Below are 22388 nucleotides of genomic sequence, written 5' to 3'. Positions count from 1 at the left end.
TGGCCAAGGACATTATGCTTTCTGTTGAAGTTATCAAGGAATATGAGGAAATCCAATACTAACATCACAAAGGACTATCTGACTACAAAGATATACTTGTCCTATCCAAAGTATAATAAGCTGAAATAAAATTTACCCACATTCCTATGTACAGAAGCTATATTGAATTTCTGTTATCATTCTTTTATTTGTTCACTTTGTATTAAATGCATGCCTGCTTTGTACAAAGAACTGTACTTAATCCTAAAGTTTTGGAAACTACTATTGTACAGCCATACTCTACTCAGTCCATGTCTTCTCTCAATTTGAAAATGTTAAGCTTTGTTCCCTCTCCTTAGATGCTCCTCTTTCCCCTCAAGTCCCTGTATCCTCACTAGGTTTCTCGGTGCCACTATTCTGCTTTTTTGCACAACTTTCTCAGCGCACTTCAGGAGCATCCCATTCTTCAGACTCATGCTATCTAGATTCTTCCTCTAGCTATAAGACTCCAGTGTTACCAGAGATCTCCTGCCCCCCTATTCCACCTTCAGCTTAGATGTTTCTTCTTCTTTTTTAAATTTAATTTTATTATGAAGGTAATGTACAGAGGGGTTACAATTACATACATAAGGTAATAAGAACATTTCTTGTTGAACATTGTTGAAGCTCCTCACTGTGCAGACTACAGTGGCCCTCTACCAAGAAAATATACACTAAGTTTAGCTACATGCCTTCTCAAGTCTTTCACAGAACTTCTCTTTACCAATCTTCTTCTTCCTTCCTCCCTAAGCAAAAGATATGTTACCGGTTCCCTATACTCCTACTAGCGGCTAGCACCTACCACCAGGCAGGTTTCCCAAGGCAGCAATGATATAGCAATGAACTGACAGACAACGTCCTGTTCTTGGAGAATATAATCTAGTGGAAGAAGAGAATCGAGAATAAACAAGTGGGCACAAATAAATAAAAAAGATAATACGTAGATGGTAAGATGAGTTAGAAGGCAATGAGGTAGGAGCAAAGACAGTTACATAGGTGAGAGTTTAGAGGCAGAGCTATCATCTGAGAAATGCAGAATGATGAGAAGGAACCTGGTTATATGAAAATCAGAAGGTGAGAGGTATAAGGATTTAGACAGGGGAGTGTATGGCACATCTCAGGAAGAGACTAGTGTCTTGTGCATCTGGATGCTTGTAGCCAAGATGCTGAGGTGGGCCTGTAATGAGGAAGCTATTAAGACCCTAGTACATTGCACACTGCCAATTATCTTCCATTCTTTGAGTCCTTTTCTCATGTACTTTCAAATGTTCAAGACATGCTCACTGTAAAATTACACTCTCTATAGGTCTAGCTGCTCTTTGGAACTCTTACTTGCTAACATGAACATCAAATTTTCCCTCATCTCCACTGCCTCATTCATCTTTTGCAAGAGCATTTCTGTCTACACTATCACTTTTAGGGCTGTGCCCAAGATCATCAATGGCTGCTCTGTTTTAAGCCCAGTGACCTCTCCTCAACCTTCATTCTTCCTGATTTTCTGTCATACTCTTGACAATTTTCCTTTCCAACATTCTTTCCCTCTATTTCCATGAAAACACAATATTCTCATATTTCTTCTACCTTGATGAATCTTCTTTGTCCCCAACCTCCTAGGCAGTTTTTCTCTCTTCCCCTTCCCCTTGCCTCTCTCTCCCTGCCTCCATCTTTCTCCTCTCTCCTACCTATCTACTTCTTCACAATCTCACTCACTTCCAGGCCTTCAGGCAGTGCCCTCCTCTGTGGGCATCTTCCATTGCTATTTTGTCCAGTCCTGAAATATTCCTTTTGGACTCACAGCTGAGTGAAGGCAGCCCTTCAGATTTCACATATTTCTACTTCATCCTCTTCTTCTCCACACTAGTAACTCTTTCTATGTCTCCACTGGAATTTACATTTAACATATCTAATTAATTCAATTTCTGCAGTGATTTGTCAAATCACCTCTGTACTGCTGCCACTGGAGCACATGCACCTCCTCACATGGCCAAACCTCAGGTCTCTGTCAAGCCTTCTCCTGCTCTATCACCTTGCCAACACTAACAGAATGACTTCCCCAGGTCACCTGAATCATGACACTTTGCTTCACAGAAACCTTCATAGCATCTCACCATTTTTACCCCATGCAGCCAAAATACTAATCATAGGTTTGGAAACTTTCAATGATCCCTATTCGATCTTTCATCATGATTCCTACAGCATTATTTCCTTTTCAATCTATCTGCCATGGAAAAAGATTTATTTACTCTTGTTTTTGTTTTTCCTATGTCTTGAAATACCATCCTGTATACCTACTAGTCAGAATCTGGCATATTGACTATCTAGTTCTGGTTAATTTCCTAAGTAGGAAATAATTTCCCCCTCCACTCTGCATCGCAATTATCTGCATGTATGTGCATGTAGTTCTACCTTCTGCTCTGTATTACATTATACTATTTTTGAGGGCAATAATTACTGTCATTTTTTTTCTTTTTATCCTTACAATGTCTGGGGGAAAATCTTCCTGGTGTATTGAAAATATTTCAGAAATTCTGCCATATCGATTACCAATAATTTCTGATACTGTTTCTAAAAATTCATCTGTAACCCGTAAGTTACACATATAACTCTACATTGGAAAAGCTTATCTCCTACTTAAAAGAGACATTTGAAATGTTAATATACAATGTAAAAACCAAAGGCCTAAATTGGATGTTTTATTAGTCTGGTTTTGGTATGTCTAGTTTTCTTAAGTCAAAGTATCAGTGCCATTTAAGAACTTCGGTTTTAGCAGTGCCTTGAACTGCTAGCAGAAGTATTTGAGGCCAAGAGTTAACAGACAAGATAAGTGCCATACACTGTTGCTCTATCTCAGGTTCTTTTATATGTCATCATTAGGAGTCTGAGACCATTTTGTTTGAGGACATTCCTGAAACTATATATTTTAACACTGTGTATTTAAACTGTTCATTTTATTTTGTATCACTTTACAGAATTACCATTCATATATACATCTAGATGTTTCAAAGACATCGCAGCCTCAACACACCAACACACCATGAAAGGGCTTCTTGCTCTTGTAGTCTTTGCAAAAAAGGGCAGCTCCACCTGTCCACTGTCTTGGACAAGTAGTCCCAATGTCACACTGACTCATTCCAGCCTCTCTCATGCCCACATCTAAAGTAATGGCAAATTCTATCAGTCCTACCTTTACCACAAAGCCTAAATATTTTTTTCATCATTGTCACAGCTAGCTACCGCCAGAGCCCACAACTATCACCCTCTATTTAAATTACTGCAATAGTCTCTTAACTGGTATCCCTCCTTCCTCTTTTGCTCTCAGTTCAGTTAATTTCAAACACACAGTTAGAACAAATCAAATAAGAGACACATTGTATCACTCTGTTCAAACTCTGCAAGGCCTTAAAGCAAACGCCTAGTCATGGTGTTAAAGCAAAGCACTCTCTGTGGTTCTAGAAGACCTACAGGACATGCTCCTGGGTCCTGATGGTTCTATTTCAGGTTCAGCAACTTTCCTTTTTTTTCACATTCATCATTTCAAGCCAGGAACAACTCCTCCCCACCCCACACACACTCCCACACTATTCTTCCAGGAAGTCTTTGCCTTCTTAGGGCTTCATTTCCCTTTATTTTTGGGTTCAGGAATGCCATGCTAAGGGCAAAGTCTAGTAAAATGGCACTTTCCAATGAATTAAGGTATGATAAGGCAAGGTAGGCTCACAATCTACATCAAACCAGTGGAGTAATGCCAAGTAGAGTGGTATGTATTGTGTGAGGACTTAATACTATTTGTAGCTAAAGATGAGGCAAAAAAGTTTGAAGAGGATTAGATGATTCCTAAATAACCCTTTTCAAATTGCTTATTCCAAAGATACAGATGGATAATCACTGCTCATACCTATTAAGATTAATAACAATTCATATTTAGTACCTGATTAAAATATTTACTGATTTAGAACATCAAAAAATATATCTGAGATTTTTCCTTGAGCATAATAAGTCAACCCAAAATGTGTAAACATTGCATTTATATTTACTTCAGAAAAATATAATTTTAAATAAACTTTTCGTATTCCTACTAAAACATCAACCTGGGAAAACAAGTCATCCTTTAATATGTTAAAGTGTTATTTAAGAAAACTATAAAGGGGCTGGGAAGATGGCTCAGTGGTAGAGCTCTTGCCTTGCATGCATGAGGCCCTGGGTTCGATTCCTCAGCACCACATAAGCAAAAAGAAAAAAAGCCAGAAGTAGTGCTGTGGCTCACGTGGTAGAGCGCTAGCCTTGAGCTGAAGAGCTGAGGGACAGCATCCAGGCCCAGAGTTCAGGCCCCACGACTGGACCCCCAAAAAAAAGAAAACTATAAAGTCGCCGGGCGCCGGTGGCTCACACCTATAATCCTAGCTACTTAGAAGGCTGAGATCTGAGGACTGCGGTTCAAAGCCAGCCCAGGCAGGAAAGTCCATGAGACTCTTATCTCCAATAAAGCACTAGAAAACTGGAAGTGGCACTGTGGCTCAAGGGGCAGAGCACTCGCCTTGAGCTGAAGAGCGGAGGGGTAGCGCCCAGGCCCAGAGTTCAAACAAAACAAAACTCTATAAAATCTAGAGGTGATTATTAGACAACCTAAGGAAAATGTGAAACTTAGTCTTAACTTAGAAAAATCCAGGACTACATCCCAAGTATTCATAATTAAGAAATAATAAACAATATTATTTTATCACAATGTGTATTTAACTACTGTGGACTAGAATCTTGCATATAATCCCTTCCATGAAAGTCAAAGGAAGAGTTCAGGAATTCCTTGCATTATTTGGTGTTGCTTAAGACCCAGAGCAGGATACTTAAAATTGTTGATCTAAAAGTTTACAAATTTGAAAAGTGATCTCATGTTTACTATCTTTTAGGAATTAAATAGCACAGTGACTATAATGTATTTTAGAGTAAATATCAGTGTGGTGGCAGTACATTTTAAACACAGGTTTTAACTGTCCAGTAAAATTTTCTGTTAGGAAACTCACCTTTTCCAGAGTCATCTCTGTCTCAGCTGCATGAGTCTTTTTCAGCTCCATTTTCATCTTTTCTGATTCAGCCTTCAGCTTGTTGACAGTAGTCTCGTGGTCCCTTGCAGCTCTTTGCTTTTCTTCTTCACGAAGAAGACCAAGCTCTACCAGCTGCTGCTTCCTCTGAGAGTTCACGTTAATCAGTTCTTCTCTCAATTTGTGAACCTGGGCCTCCATATCCGCAATGACCTTGTTCAGAAAAGATAAGCAGAGGATATAAATAAGTCACAGAGAAGAAAGCACATAGCTGATAAATAAAATAAGAAAATTACATTGTAAGCAGTTCACTTTTTTCTTCCTTTTTCTCTCCTTCTCTTTGCTTTCCTCATTCCCCAATCCTGTGTTATTCCCTCTCACCTTGAGCATTTTTACCACGTATCTGTTTCTTGGAATAATTTATTACATAGTTTTACTTGTTTCTAAATCTATATAAATGGAATATTACATTTCTTCTGAACTTGCTTTGTCAAGTATTCAGCATCATCATGTTATGGAAATTTGTTTATGTATTACCGAGTTTTGCTTTTGTTTTAAGGACATTGAGCATACTGAAGTTTGAGTCAATGAATGTATTATTTCTTCTGTTCATTCTCTGAAAATTATTGGGACTAATGGCATGCTCTGTAGTCAAGCATATGTATGATTATTAATAAATATGTATTCTGTATTTTCTATACTTTTTGAGTGTCATATTCCATACCTTTTCATTGGATCACACTTGTATGCTGTTGAAATAACCATAACTTGTCCTTCTCCTTCTCTTTTTCTTCTTACTATCACTATTATTGTGTTTTTGTATCAGCATCTCATTAAATAGCTGAGGCTTACATGAAACTCACTATGTAGTCCAACTTGGCCCTGAACTGAAATCCTTCTATATCAGCCTCACAAGTACTGCCTGGCAGAGACACAGAGACAGACAGACAGACAGACAAAGAGAAAGAGAGAGGGAGGTATGAATCTCCCATTATACGGGTAGATTTATCTATATCCTTTCGAATCTCTGTTGTTTTCCTTTATATAGTTTGGTGTTATAAGGCCAATATGAGTATTATGTTTTACTTGTTGATTGACTTTTTATGATCAAATAATAACCACCTTCTCCAGTGTTGGTTTTTGTCATAAGTCCACTTTTGTCTGAAATCAGCAGATTTGAACAGCAGCTCTTTGGAAAGGTGATGTACACAGGGATTACAGTTACAGTAATGAGTACTGTACAGTGCAGTAATGAGGGTTCCTTGGCACAGGACTGAACTTCTTAAGATACAAAATCACAACAAATCAAAGAAAGCTAGATAAATGGGTTTGCATCAAATTGAAGAGTTTCTGCATAGCAAAGGGCATAACTAGCAAGATAAATAAAAAGACCACAGAATGGGAGAAGATCTTTACTAGCTATACATCAGACAAGGGAGGGGGAAAATTGGGAAGGAATGAGGGAGGGGGTGTTACTGTTCAAAAAGACCTATGGTTGGTAATTTTAACTGACTTAAATTTCTTTAAGTATAGATTATATATTAAATAAGTCTATTTTCCATCTGCTATCTGGTAATTGTAGTAGCTCAAGACTTTAAGGGTTCAGCTATTCACAATTTCTCAAGGTCTGGTTAATAGTAGTTTCTCATTTCAATTCCATGGTGTCTCATGAACATTGAAAGTGTGTTCTCCAGCCATGATAGCATATAAAATAAACCTGGAGACACCACAGATAACTTTAAAATAAGTTCTCAGCTTCAAACTTTTCAGAATACTTTGATGATGTGATTTAATTCAAGTAGCATCCTTATGAAGACTGCCTTATATCTGTGGGCAATACAATGAGTGCTAAGTTTTGAGACATAATTTTTCTATTTCTGGTTCACCATATAGTATTAAATAAGGACCCTCAACTTCTTTTATATCAATAATTACCACCATCTTCTCCAGTACTGGTTTTGCTATAATTTAATTTTGCCTGAAATCATCAGATTTGAATGACAAATCTAGATTTGAATGACAAATCTGATATGCCAGCTGTATACATGTTGGTGTCATGAAGGACTTCCTTCCTGAAATAGGCACAAGACTTTGTTTATTAGTCCTGTGTGTCCCTAAGATCGGAGGCAGAACCACAAAGCACATCTAAGTTCATGTTCCCTCAGTTTAGAAAAGATCCTCAAATGGACAGCTTCCTTCCTATTGTGCTTCTATCTCCAAGTTTTGGTCCTATTTGGTTTTTAGTCTCTTGAGCATCCAAACTACTGTAAGAGCTTGTGAGTACACTAAAAAAAGGTGTTCTTCACCAAAAGATTTAAAAGCAATATGAAAAACGATTGAATTTTTAAAAAATATAACCTTTTAGCTATTTTCAAGGAAATTTCACAGGGAACCTAATCTGCAGTGCCAGATGAACTGTCAGTTCAGGTGTAAGAAAATGTCTTATTACCAATGCATTAGTTTTGAATGTAAAAATTTCCAAAACATAATGTTAACTGTATTAAGTACTTCCAACAAGTTCTTCATACAGCAAGCAACATTTACCTGACTGGAAACCAGAAAAGCTCAAAAGATAATACAGTAATACAAAAGTAAGTAAGATGCTGAGAATCATACTACAAAGCTAAATGGTAAAAAAGGCTTTAAAAATAAACAATAACTACTATTAATAAATTTATAATTTTGAGTATTAATAACTACAGTATTTCTATATGACAAATAATTGCTAGATGTTAATTTTCATTAGGTATCATATTTTCTTAAGCTCTGTAGCAACCCAGTATGATATAAAGTTACCCTTATTTTGAATTATAACTAGTACTTCCCCTATTTCTGCTTTTCCCAACTCTTAGATTGAGACACATTACAGATGGCTAAACAAACATATTTATGCCAAATGCTTGATAATAACAAATCTGTACCCTTGAGGGTGGAGATGATAGAATGTTCATTTTCTTGCTTTATCTCTAAAACTGCTAACTTGAAACAGTCTCACAGGAATGTGAAGGAGGACTTCACATAAAAGGCTGTTCTCACAAATGTGTACTGGAAAAGAATTTCTTTTTCCTGTGATGTTTTAAAGCTTTTTATTTTCTCTTTCATAGATGTATTGATACCTGCATATCAATATACAGCTATAGGTGAATTGTCCTTGAGAATAAAGTCTCTTGCCTTTTGTCCCTTGTTTTATAATGATTAGTTCAAACTCAATAACTGAGAAAAATAAACAAGAAGAGGTAGTCAATTTAATCAAATCCTGAAAAGATGAGAAATTTCTTAACAGTAAACTGACTTAAGCAGTGATAATGGTGATGCTTTAATCGAGCAAAACAGGAGGAATGCAAAGGTCAGATGCCTGTGTGCCTCTGAGGATCATACAAAATAATATTTACTGAAATGAGCTCCAAGAAATGGCAACAAGAGGTTTTGTCTTTGTTGCTGTTTTTGTTTTCTTTTTTGCATATCATTTGTTTATACGTCTTTGGGAAGGTAAGGGAGGCACAGAAATCGAGGGACAAATTCAGCAGTTGTACTCACTAAGTACTATGTTAAAAATGAACTATACAACTTGTGGTTGGGGATGGGAGGGAAAAATCCAGAGAGTGAGAGGGAAGGGGTGACATTGTCTAAAAAGAAATGTACTCTACCTGACTTATGTGACTGTAACCCTTCTGTGCATCACCTTTATAATAACAATAAAACAATGAACAAATTCCCAGCAATATCAAGATGGCTAGATGAGCTGCTGATTGCTATTTCCCAAAATCAATCCCGGAGAAATAGTAGGAAGCATGAATCTAGGTATTAATGGTAACAAGAGGAATAAAAGAAACAAAATTAACTTCTGAGAGGCTCCTGGGTGGAATAAAGGCAATCCTGAACTAAAGAACATGTATGTGAAGGAAGGGAAAGGGATGCAACCCAGGGAGACAAACACTGGGAAGCAGCTGAAAGCAAGCACCCACTACTACTGCTGCCACTTACTTTTGTTGTCATGGACAACCTTATCCGGGATATCTGTGCCAATGACAAGTACTCATACATAGATGTCTGAGAATAAACTATGATGATATTTTGCTTTTAGGATATATTACCCAAGTTACTTAGTCTGCTGGGAGTGGTAGCTGAAGCCTGTCATCCCAGCTACTTGGGAGACAGAGATTGGGGGATTGTGGCTCATGCCAGTCTATGCATAAAAGTTTGTGAGGCTCTATTTCAACCAATTATTGGTCATGGTGGTGTTCACCTGTTATCCCAGCTACATAGGAAAGCACAATGTCTAGGCACAGGTACAAGTACCTGTCATTCTCAGACAAAATGGAAAGTTCAAGTTGGGAGGATAAAAACCCAAATCTTTTCAGGCATTGGGACCTCACCTCAAAAACAATATGAAAAGGTTGGAGCTGTGGCTCAAGTGGCCCAAGGTCCTGTGTTCAATTCATACCATTGCCAGAACCAGAAAAAAAGTTATTGGCTCACAACAACTTTTTCAACATTTTCGAAATTGCTCTACAAAAATACTGAATCCATTTTAAATGTGAGCAATATTTGTACCCTTTTCTCAACCACTATGTTGTACTCCATCTAGTTACTTGTATTAGCTGATTAGATGATGTTGACTTGGAGAGCATTTTTAATTACTTTAATATGATAAGCACTAGCTTTGGTCGAATGGTGATTTCCAAATTATATAACTATACTAAAAATTCATTAATTAATTATGAGAGAAATTAAATATTAACTGAAAGAACTGGAGGCTGAAGGTTTCCTTCACTTCAATCATTAACATGTGCTGATAACCAGAGTGATAAAAGTGGCAAGATCAAATAAAATAGATGAATTTATTTCTTTTAATATTACAATGAGTTATCAAATTTCATTATGTGATGACATGAAAGCTAAATTTCATGAGTTCATGAAGTTTATGTCTCTAAGAGACACACTACAAAAACAACTTTTATCAATCTGACTTTTAATTAGTAGTTAAAAACACACAGACAGACCAGTTTCCTAAGAAAGCCTGCAACTCTCAAAACCAGCCTAAATCTGTCAAGTTCTGCAAATGAAGGGTAGGCTTAAAGATCCTATAAACAATTATGAATGTCCAAGATTATTGTCAAACTAGCACCAAACAAAATTTTAAATGAATTTTGCATTTCATGAAAGTATCCAAGTTGGATTATTTTCCAAATGGAATAAATACTGTTGAAGCACTTTTAGGGTCAAGATAAATCAATAATTTCTTGATATATGAAGGTAACTGAATATTCATGAATATTCATGAACACTCACAAGAAGCTGAAATATTTTCATGTGCCAGTGTTAATTTGCTATTTTATTACATATTTATCAAGACTTACAATATAGAAATAATATAGAAACCAATGTATAATACATAAGGCACCCCTCTCCCCACATGTGACCTACTAGCAGACATGCACGCACATGCATATATGTACACATGCCTTAGAAAGAGGAGAAAAAAGGCCATGAGTTCTCCATTTGAAAAAGGAAAAGGAAACTTGGTAAAAAGATTTAGTATAGACATTAAAGGATTGTGAGTGCTAGGAATGGATTAAATACATTCTAGCAAGAGGAAGGCTAACACCTGGGAAAAGAGTAGAATGGAGGGAAATGCAATTTCAGAAATAGAACAAGACTAAATAACTAATGCAAGGGGGATGAAGAATATTGGTGATTTAATACACTTGAGCCAATTTTTCAGATTAATTTAGTAAAAATAACTAAATATTGCATGATAGGTAATCTTCACTGTTTCTTTTTTCACAGGAAGAGAAACAAAGGGGAAATTGAAACATCACATCGGTAGAATTTCCTGTGCTGAAGGCAGGAAAGTGAATAAGTATACCCAAAAAGCAAGGCACCTTTGAAGACAAATGTCCTTATCAACCCTGCAGCTTCTGAGCACAAATCATGACATGGCTGGATTAAGCCAGAGAACAGGGAGTCGGACTAGTGTGGCTCCGGATCAAATGTTCTCTACTCTGCTAAAGCAAACACAAACTCCTCAAGAAAAGCTTCTTCAGTTTGATGTCTTCACACTCCTCCAAGTAAGTTATATTAGAATATGAGTTCACAATAAAAATCACAAGGTCCAGAAGGATTACTATGGTTAGAAGAAATAGATTCTCCTCATCAAACATTTCAGATATTGTGATAATCAGACAGTTAAACAAAGAATGGGTCACAAAATGAGGAAGTCAGAATTAAGAGAAAGATACCAATATCATTCCCCCAAGTAAAATTTTGCACACATAGGACAAGTGATTTAAGGCAGTTTAAATACAGTAGATGAGAGAAGTAAAACAAAAGAGAAAAGGGAATAAATTAGTACCTAGAGTCTAGCACAGTGACATCACCAAATAACAAACTAAAGGAGAGACATTTAAAGCTATGGAAGGTAAATTGGGATGTCAAATGAGAGGTTAAAGGTTTGGAAGGTAAATTTGGATATATGTATATATATATATATGCATACATACATACACATATACATATAAATATAGAATTGGAATTTTGTAAGGAGAAAAAAGAGAAAAAGAGTGGAATATGGGAAGATCTGAAACATGATGGCTGAGAACAAGAATTCACAGATTAGTGAGTATTTGCCAGAGGGATGAGAAGGAAGAATGGCAGGGAGGAAGATGTCATTTTCTTAGTGTTTACAAGAGGCAGTATGCTAAGTAGAATAAGCCAGACACAGAACTAAAAATATTGGATGGTCTCACTAACATGTGGGATCTAAACAAGTAACAAACTATACAAAGAAAGAGAGAACAACAAGGGCATTGGTCCTGATGAGGTGTGCGGGGAGAGGGAGGGAATGGGTACAGATTTGTAGAATTTAGAGATCTAATAGAATGAGAATTAAGGGTGATAAATGTTATGGGAATCAAACTGAGTGAGTCTACAAGAAAAGAAGGGCAATTGCATTTGTTTCGCTAGACTAACAAACTAACAATTTGTTATCTATTCATTTTCCATAACATCATTTTGTATGCCTTAATTGTGTATAATAAAGTTTATTTCAAAAAAGAAAAAAAGGCAAGAAGCAATGAAGGAAGGAAGTAGAAGCATGAGTCAGCTTTCTAAAATTTTACTAATCAACACATCTTTCCTAAAATTAATTTTATTCCATAAGTAATACATTAATATATCCTTACTGCAAAAATGTTTCATAAAATATGAATGATATAAAATGCCACCTAATCCCTCATTTAAAGAATTATTAGCCTATACTAAAGCTCATAGGAAAGGCAAAAGACATGAATGAGCCAATACACTATTATATGATTCAAACTATATGATTTCAAGACCCACTACAGTAATTAAGATAAAATTCTATAACTTAAAACATTGATACTCTAATGTACCACTCTGATACCTATAGATATTTCATGAATCTAATGTTTGTATGTCAGCTTAATAGAAAACTATTTATACTTTTTGGATTTACCCTGGAGTATATTTAAGAGTAGTCCTTTAATGTTAATTCTTCTGTGAGCTAGCTAAGCACAATACTTGCAAAAGTGTAGACATGTAGATGAAACGTAACAGCAAGTCTAGAAACAGACCTACATTAAATATAATCAACACATCTTTAATAAAGAACCAAAGGTCAGACAACGGAGACCAACAGTTTTCCAATAAATGACTCAAGAACAATTAAATATTCACATGCAAAAAACTAAGATAAAGAACCTAGATACAGCTCTCATACCTTTCATGAAAATTAATTATCAAAAATCAGGACCATATACTTAAAAGTAAAGCACAAAACTTTAAAATTTATGAAGAGCTGAAGTTATATGTAGGCTTGATAGTAGAATGCTTGCTTAGTATGCAAAAGGCCCTAGTTTTTTGATCCTCATCACCACACATACACAAAGATAAAAACAAAAATTAATCAAAAATAAAAACCTGAGAACAAAATGTAGGAGGAAGTGTGATAGAATTTGACTATTGCAATGCACTTGCATATACAATACCAACATAATTCATGAAATAAATACTGATAATTAGGACAACTTGAAAAACTTCTCTGTGAAAAACATGTTGAGTATGAAAGATAGACATAGATGATAATAGATTTGTATCCAAAATATGCAAGAAATTTAATGAAACTACAGGGAAAAAAGGGCAAATCACCATTCTAGTAGGAATTTCCATCAGGCATATACATATGTATATATTAATATATATGTATATATACACAAATACATATCTACATAAACGCATAAGTATCAACACATTACAAGAAATTGGTAGTATCAAAGTGTTATCTTTGATAACACTGAAATTGAAACACCAAATGATGACCAAATAAAAACAAACCAAAGCAAATATAATTCCCCATATTCTTTGAAATTAAAAAAACTCTTAGGAAAACCTGTAATCCCAGACTTGAGACAAAAGAGGTTTCAGTTATAGGCCGATCTGGGCAGTTAATGAGCTCTTATATCAGAATAAAAATTGTAACACAAGAGCTGTGGGGGAGAGAGAAAGGCTCAAGTGGTACATTTCTCTAGCACATAAGAGGCATTGGCTTCAATTCCAAGAAGCACAAAAACCCCCCAGCACTTTATAATCTAAGACAAAATTAAGATGGATTTTTAAGTAGTTAGATATGATAGGAAAGAGACACATGATGCTTTTTACATTGGCACTAATTGAGAGGGCCAGATGAGAAGTAATATAGTGAGTATAAGACACTTTATGCACCCTTTTTGTGGCTTAGAAATTCTGAATCATGTTACATATTTACTAACCAAAAAATAAGTTTACAGCGTTGAAATAAATTATTCTAAATGACTGGCAATTAAAATATTGCTTATCAAACCTTGAAGGATAAACTTAAAATAAAGGAAATGTATAGCTTTAATGTCTAATTTATTTTAAAAGGCTAATTATTAATGACGCACACAACCAACCAAGAAAAAGCAATTTTTGGTAAGATGAATTATGAAAATAAAAAGCACAAACAATATTAGGAATAAAAATAAAGCTATCACTGTTATCTACAAGAACATAATGATAACCAATGCTATAAATTTTGAAATCGACATAGATTCAGTCATCAGAGATTAAAAAATGAGGTCATACTACAAAATTTGCTATGTAAAACAAATATCTAGAAATATATGAAATGCTAAAAGGAGACACAGCTAAACAATATAATTGAAGAAACAGAAAGGTTAAAAAGTCTTTAAAAATACTGAGCTGAAAGTTACAAATAAGTTCTAATGATCTATGGGCCTCTTAGAAAACAAGAAGAGAAAATTCTCTCAAACTAATTTAAATGCTATTATGATAGTAATACCAAAAGATAATAGGGATAGGAAGAGAAAATTTCCAGCCTAACTCATATATGAACACAGGCATATAATTTTAAAGTATTAGTAAATAAAGTTGGCTAATGTGTAAAAACAAAATATGCAATCACCAAGCTGTACAGAATATAAGGACTTACAAAAATGCTACTGAGCATCAAATTGTGATAAAGGGGAAAAAAATTCCTAAACTACAAAGACTTACCAAGAGTGACTAAAAGAAATGGAAAATGTGAATCATCCTATAACCATTAGGAAAATTGAAACTAATCAAAAATCTTTCCAGAAACAAAGTATCAAGCCCAGATGACTCTGCTGAACTCTTCTACTAAATGTTTCAGAAAAAACCTCACTTATACACTGAATCTTTCAGAAAAATAATGCATCAGCCAGCAAGTCCATTTATGAGGTGAACATAGCATTGATTAAAGAACATGCCCAACAGAATAACAAAAAGAAAATTTTCATCTCTGTCAACAATTATTAACAAATCATTACCAAACTGAATCCAATGAAAAAATATTATTTTAAAAACTGGATAGAAGCCTGGTGCCAGTACCTCATGCCTATAATCCTAGCTACTCAAGGATCTGATCAAAGATGTGAGGATTGCAGTTTGAAGCCAGCCTGGGCAGGAAATTGTGCGAGACTCTTATCTACAATTAAACACCGAAAGTCTGGAAGTAGAGCTGTAGCTAAAGTGGTAGAGCACTAGCCTTTAGCACAAAACCTCAGGGACAGTACCCAAGTCCTAAATTCAAGCCCTAGGACCAGCATACAGACAATCAGACACACAGAAACACAGACACAGACACAGACAGACCGACAGACACACAGACACAGACACAGACACAGACACAGACACACACACACACACACACACACACACACACACACAGGATGAAATTTACTCCATAAATACATTAAAAGAAAAAATCTTAGTATTATAGAATTATTTCAATACACAGAGAAGCATTTGGTAAAATTCACTGACATTTCCATGTATATTTCTATAAAATACATTTAAAAAAATAAACAACAGCTAAATTTTAACTTAATAGGAGTTGAAAAGAATATTCAATAGATAAAGAGCATTTAATAGAAACCAGAAATTTTCACTTATTCTTCTTTATGAAGTTTTAAAAGACAGACTTGAGAGCCTGAATTCAAAACAATGTGATGAAGAGGTGTTCATAGAATGGCGACCTCTTTGACAAAGGTGTAGACCTTTCCATGTTTGGGCTATTTAGGTAGTTCAAAGTTCTTTGGTTAGCTAAGCCAATCATTGGTTTATTTGTGTGCCTGTCCAGCTGAGCATCATGGCTTCACTGACTTGTAAGGAGCTGGACTACCTATATTAGTAAGCCTTCAGTGTCCATTTCTGAATTGTAGTTTTGTTGATGAACAAGGTTTATCAAAAATGCAGAAATATCAGTGGGAACCAATTTTAAGTTACAAAGATTTCTGATTTCTTTATCATTGGAAAGCACTTCCCCCCACTGAAAAGGTAAGGACCCAAACAACAGGGGCCTAACATTCTCCCCTCTCACTTGGCATTCATTGGCAGGTTAGAATTAACATTTTACCTCACACAGAAAGAACTCCAGGACATATAAACAAACGTGACAGCTCATTCTATCAGTGCTGCATGGCAAGAAGCGTGTGCACCACTAAGGAGGGCAGATTGCCCCAGGTGCACCTGCTCGCACCTGCCAGTGCTGGAGGCTCCCTCCACCTCAGAGAAGTTCTAGAGACATACACTTTTGAAGGACCTGAATCAAAACACATTAAAGTGGAAAATATATAGAAAACAAATGAATATAGTAAACACCTTATGATTTAGAACTTAAAGAAAAAGAAAAAGGCAAAAAGAATTAAAATATATAGTCTTCATAAAAATTAATGGTACTCTATAAAGTTTTTTCAAATAATTTTGAGGGGGGAAAACTTTTGAACAGTAGGCTTAAAAGTACAGGTTTCCATTGTGTAATCTGAGAATGCACTAAATATTTATTGCTACTTTAGATTACTAATTATAATTATCAATATATTTTAAACTAAAATATGGATGAAAGATTCTATTTTCGATCCCTCCTTATATCAAAATTATTCATGAAAACTTCAGACCTTTATTCATCTAGAATTCATACTCCATCAGAAAAAAATGTCCAATTATATTTTTAATGAAGAAATGCATGAATAAACATGCATTTTTGAGATTTTTATTGAATATAGTTCTGGCATTCATTTTCAAAATTGTTTACAGGTTTATCATTCCCTCATCATAAAGTTGTCTCAATCTTTTAAATTTTACATATATTACTTTATAAAAATTCTTGTTTATAACAATGATCTTGGATTACAGATTTAATAGGTAATAACTTGCTTTCCTTGGTGCAGGCAGTATACTTCTTGCAAAATAGTACTGTCATTTTGAACACAGAAATTCAGACCCCAAAGAACAGTATACACATTAAAAATTAGTAACACAACATTTTAGAAAAAAATTACTGTTCCATAAGCCAAAATATATTTTACACAGATTTAATATGCCAGCATATTTCAGAGATTACATTTATGTCACATAAACAACTGTATATGTTACACATTTACTTTCATTCAAAATTGAAATTCAAAGAGCTAAAATTAAAAAGTGCATTTTAATATATGTAAAAACAAGGATTACATATATACACACATATATAATGGATCCATACTATATATATATATATATATATGAGTGACACACAATATATGTGCATGGATACATAATACACATATATGATATATATATGAATTATGTGTGATTATAAATATATGAATGATCCTCATATACATATACAAATATATTACATGATTCTAATTATGAGACAGGAAAATAGAGGGGGGGAAAAGAACATGTTAGGGGGTGAATAATGCTGAAATATAATTAATCTATGAATGAAGATGGCAAAACAAAAACTCTGAAAGCTCTTGAATACTAGGAGTAATGGGTAAGAGGAAGGCAATAGTAAACAAGGTGGTCAATTTGATTAAAATTCTGTATATGTATGTGAATTTCTACAGTAAAACAGCTTTGAGAAATTATTATATACTATAGAAAATGAATGACAGGAATATTAAACAGCTCTTATCTAGATCTTGGGGATCCTAGTGGGAGGGAGAGGTGAATGGAGAGTGAAGGCGGGTGAGTGTGGTCAAAACATTTATGTAGATGAAATTAGGACAATGAGGCTTGTTGAGATTTTTCTAGAAAAGGAGGAAGAATGATGGAGATGGTGAATCCAAAAGAAAGGACAAGTAAATTGTAGAATAACATCTCTGGTAAAATCCCAACCAAACAATATAAACCATGAAAAAAGTTATGATTTCCTATATAGTTCTATACTACAGTATACAATGTACCTTTAAACATGTTTTTTGAAATATTTAAAGTGCTGTTACTAGATCTAACAATTACAAATAAAGCCATTTGTCCACTTTGTGGATTAGTCACATATTTATTTCCTCTACAATTTATAAAGATGAAGAGACTTAAATTTTTCCAAACCTCAAAGCAATACAGCATCATGATTCACAATCATACTCTCACAATGACATTGTGCAATTACCTGATAAACAAGAGGATAAAGCTGAACATATAGGAAAGAAAAACTTTAATTTCGTCAAAAATTTAAATCAACTGATATACAGTCTTAAACACAGTACACAGGGCTAATGTCAACAAAGGGAAAATATATTTACCTACAAAGGAAAAGAATTACTACATAGAGATTAAAAACAAAAGATAAAATAAAAAGAAAATACACAGTGAAACATAAAAGAAAAGCCTTTATTAATCTACGTGCCTCTCTGGAGAAAACAAAAAAACAAAAAACTTCAGAAGGACCAGAACATGTGATAAGTCATATGAAGTTTCCTGGCAAACACTATGGTTGCATTTGTTTTTTGTAAGTAATGACCTACTGCAAAAGATTTAAAACTGATGTTGAAATTTTTAGTTTTATTTTAAAAGATCCACTCATGTCATCTAACTAAAAGTAGATCTTGAAAATGAGGTAAGTAATCCACAGCAAAGTGCTTTTAGGTTAAGTAGGCTTATAAGACATCTCCCTATTTTGGAAATTTACAAATGAAGTATCTGCTCCACTTATAACGACCAGGTAGGAGCATTCATTATAAACTATATAAACAATTGGAGCATAAAATATAAATATGTAGTGTTTTATAAAAAGGATCATTTACAAACAAATATTCTGCTTGAGAATAATGGCACTAAAACAAACCAATCTTCAAATGGCTCTTTCAACAATCTCATCTAGAAAGTTCAAAATATATGTATTAAAAAACCAACACAGACTCCTTACATACATCTCTAGCACATCAGGGCTAATGAGCAGAAAGACTATGTGTCATGAAGATGGTGTTTGCAGAAAAAATACTTAGGGTTATTTTCCTGGTAGTGTTTTCAGGAGTGACAGGCAACCTGTTTGGCCTTTGAAGAAGAATAAAAGAATGACGTTCAAGTAACTGCAAAGCAGATTTTCAACATTCCTTCTACCTACAGTGGCCCCCTTTCCAGGAAAGTAGAGTTTTGATCTAGGTTTTCTGTCATTTCTGCATTAGCTACCCTATCAAACACTGTCTACACAAGGTCACGAGTGCTCAAATACGGCTACTTGGAAAATATCAGTTAGCATGCTAACAATATGACACTCCTTAAGCAATGTGTTCAGAAGTTTTGGTCACTTAACTAAATGCTGGAAAATCTAGAATACTTTGGTACAAGTAAATGAAGTTTTAAAAATGGACTAATAGCCAGGTGCTAGTGGCTCATGCCTGTAATCCCAGTTACTCAGGAGGCTAAGATCTGAGAATTTAGTCTTGGAGCCATCTCAGTTAGGAAAGGCTGAGAGATTCTTACCTCCAAATAACCACCAGAAAACTGGAAGTGGAGCTGTAGCTCAAAGTGGTAGAGCACAGGGCTGGGAAAGTGGCTCAATGGTACAGCACTAGGCTTGAGCTGAAGAGCTGAGGGACAGCACCCAGGCCCAGAGTTCAAGCCCACGACTGACCAAAAAAAAAGTGGTAGAGCACTAGCCTTGAGCAAAAGAGCTCAGGGATGGCACCAAGGCTCTGAGCTCAAGCTTATGATCTATTAAAAAAAAAAAAGGCCAATGAAAGGGAGGAGCATTCTGCCCCATATGAAGGTTAAAGGTGACTTGTGGGCTGTCTCTGGATTAACAACCTTCCTCTCTCATTAGTATACTTTTATGCATGTAATTAACTGTAGAAACTAACACGGATGTTTTATGTCAGTACCATGTAAAAAATCAGAATCATATTTGTAATTTAAATGTACAACAGAAAACATGTCAGTATTATCTAAAGGATTATTCTGAAAATAAATATTATTTCAGTCTTTTTCAAATCCCAGCCTAGTAAGAAGATCTAACTGGGTCCTGGTTAGCTCACGCCTGTAATCCTAGCTACTCAGGAGGCTGAGATCTGAGGACGGCAGTTCAAAGCCAGCCTGGGCAGGAACCTCCGTGAGACTCCAATTAACCACCGGAAAACCAGAAGTGGCGCTGTGGCTCAAGTGATAAGAGTGCTAGCCTTGAGCTGAAGAGCTGAGGGGCAGCGCCCAGGCCCAGAGTTCAAGCTACACGACAGACAAAAAAAAAAAAAAGATCTAGTCTTGTCTTTTCATTAATTATATAAACTAATGTGATTCTAGTTTGTATTCCTGACTTTTTCCTAATCAAAAAAATATTCTTGGTAGAGACTTTCTTTTCAGGTAATAAATATTAACTAAGTATAACTTCTAGAAAATAAGGTTCTATAATCACTAAGGAACACTAAGAATAAAAATATTCAGTTTCTCAGTACTAGTGGCTCACACCTGTGATGCTTGCTACTAAGAAGAAGAGAATTTCTATTTCCTGGAGAATGTCCGTTCTAGGCCAGCCCAGGCAGAAAAGTCTGTGAGTTCTTATTTCTGATTAGCCAGCAAAATGCTGGACTGGGGGCATAGTTAAACTGGTAGAGCACCAGGCATGAGCAATAAGTTTAGTATGAGTGTAAGCCTCTGAGTTCAAAGCCTATACAGGCCAGGGAAAAAAGAAAACAACCAAAAATGTTCTTTGTCCTGAAGAAAATGAAATTCTACTCTCAACAGAGCTACCTTTTAAAGACCTAGGGGTTTCCACATGTAGAGACTTTTCTTGAAAGAACCAAGATAAATATTGAGGCTAAAGGAAATACATTCCAATGCCATCAACACATTGGTGACTATCTCTAGCATAATAGCACAGAACCTTCCCCAGTTAACTCACCAACCGGATGTCCCCAAGCCATTATATGTATCAGTCTCTCCTACATGTGCCTAGGGTTTAGCTTCAGGATAAAGCAGGGTTACCATGTTAGTAATCCAGCCCATTAATGAAGCATCCTGGACAGCACAGCAACCTCACGAGAGCAGAATTATAACCTAATTTACTACACAACCTTTTTTCTCTATTCCTAAATTGAATTCAAGTAATATAAAAAAAAGAAATTAAGTAAGCAAAGCCAATTATGGTTCATACTAATATCATTTATCTCTGGTTATAAATATGCAATATATAGCTTTAATTATTAAACTTTTTCACTTTAAAATTGCTTTCAATTGTATTAGCATGTTTTGTTGTTTTTTAACTAGCTCACAAAAGAATTAATATTAAAGGACTACTCTTAAATGTACTCTGATATTTACACTGAAAGATGTAAATAGTATTTGATTAAACTGACATACAAATGTTAGATTCATGAATTATCTATAGATCTCAGAATGATATACTAGATGTGATGATGATATACTAGAGTATGAATTTAGAGTTAGAGAATTTTGACCACTATCTTACTAGCTATAGAAAAATCTTTTAATATTATATTCTTGTACCTGGTAAAATTAGATAGTTATAAATTTATGTAAAGTTATGCTTCCTGGATAGTTAAGTGCTTCGCCACAGACACTCTGACTCTGATCATATAGTACTTTCAATTAACTAAGGAACAAAGACTACTTATACCAACATCATGGATGCCAATACGCTTTCAAAATCCAAAGACAAATGTCATACTAAATTTAGAGGTGAACAACACAAGAAATTAAAAAGTGGCCTAGGGGCTGGGAAGGTGGCTCAGTGGTAGAGTGCTTGTCTTGCATGCATGAGGCCCTGGGTTTGACTCTTTAGCACCACAGAAAAAGCTGGAAGTGACGCTGTAGCTCAAGTGGTAGAGCACTAGCCTTGAGCTGAAGAGCTGAGGGACAGTGCCCAAGCCCAGAGTTCAAGCCCTATGACAGACAAAAAAAAAAAAGTGGCCTAAGTTAATGTTAGTTTTTAGTATATAAACTGATTTCTCCTCATTAAATACTAATAAATATCAAATCTAATTTACAAACATAATTTTTGTTAATAAAAATATTCTACAAAATTTAATGTTGCGGTCTTCCAAAATGATTTCACAATTAAAAAACTCTATCTGTAATGACTTTAACTTCCATCAAGTATTCAACGAGTTTCTAACTATTGGTGGACTATTAGCTATTATCTATTAGGCCACTGATAGACTACTATGCTGTTATCTATCAAGGCACCTGACAATAAGTGAGATACATAATGTATGAGATAATTTTCTATTATGTTTTCCTAAATGATTGAGAAATTACTTTTATCCTTTCTTTCCCATTTAAACTCAAGTACAGCATAGACTCCTCTATTCATTCAGCCAATCATTTCCTGCTAAGGCACATTCAGACAAAAATAGGTCTTTTCTCCAAAGTGAGTTCACAGCCATGGATATGGGTCATGGTTCTGGCGAGCCTACCTGCCTAACTAAACCTTATGGCACTCTAATGGCTCCTATTTATGCTGAGCCACTCAGGTTCTGGTCTCCTCCCTCTGTCACCCTCTAGAGTACTAAGATTACTAGATTTATTCTC

At 35.1% G+C, this 22388-nt stretch overlaps 1 protein-coding gene across 1 annotated transcript in view; it reads right to left on the bottom strand.

The window, feature by feature from the left end:
* Positions 1 to 22388, bottom strand: part of Cep112 (centrosomal protein 112kDa) — a 338584-nt gene that overhangs the window by 130800 nt on the left and 185396 nt on the right. Inside the window, exon 21 of the mRNA XM_013008835.1 lies at positions 5037 to 5267. Coding sequence (XP_012864289.1) covers positions 5037 to 5267 — 231 coding nt within the window. The remainder of the gene's footprint in view (positions 1 to 5036; positions 5268 to 22388) is intronic.

The sequence above is a fragment of the Dipodomys ordii genome, unplaced genomic scaffold (assembly GCF_000151885.1).
Source record: "Dipodomys ordii isolate 6190 unplaced genomic scaffold, Dord_2.0 Scaffold7, whole genome shotgun sequence".
Lineage (NCBI taxonomy): Eukaryota > Metazoa > Chordata > Mammalia > Rodentia > Heteromyidae > Dipodomys > Dipodomys ordii.
Note: the sequence above shows the minus strand (reverse complement) of the source record. Positions and strands in the feature narration are given on the sequence as shown.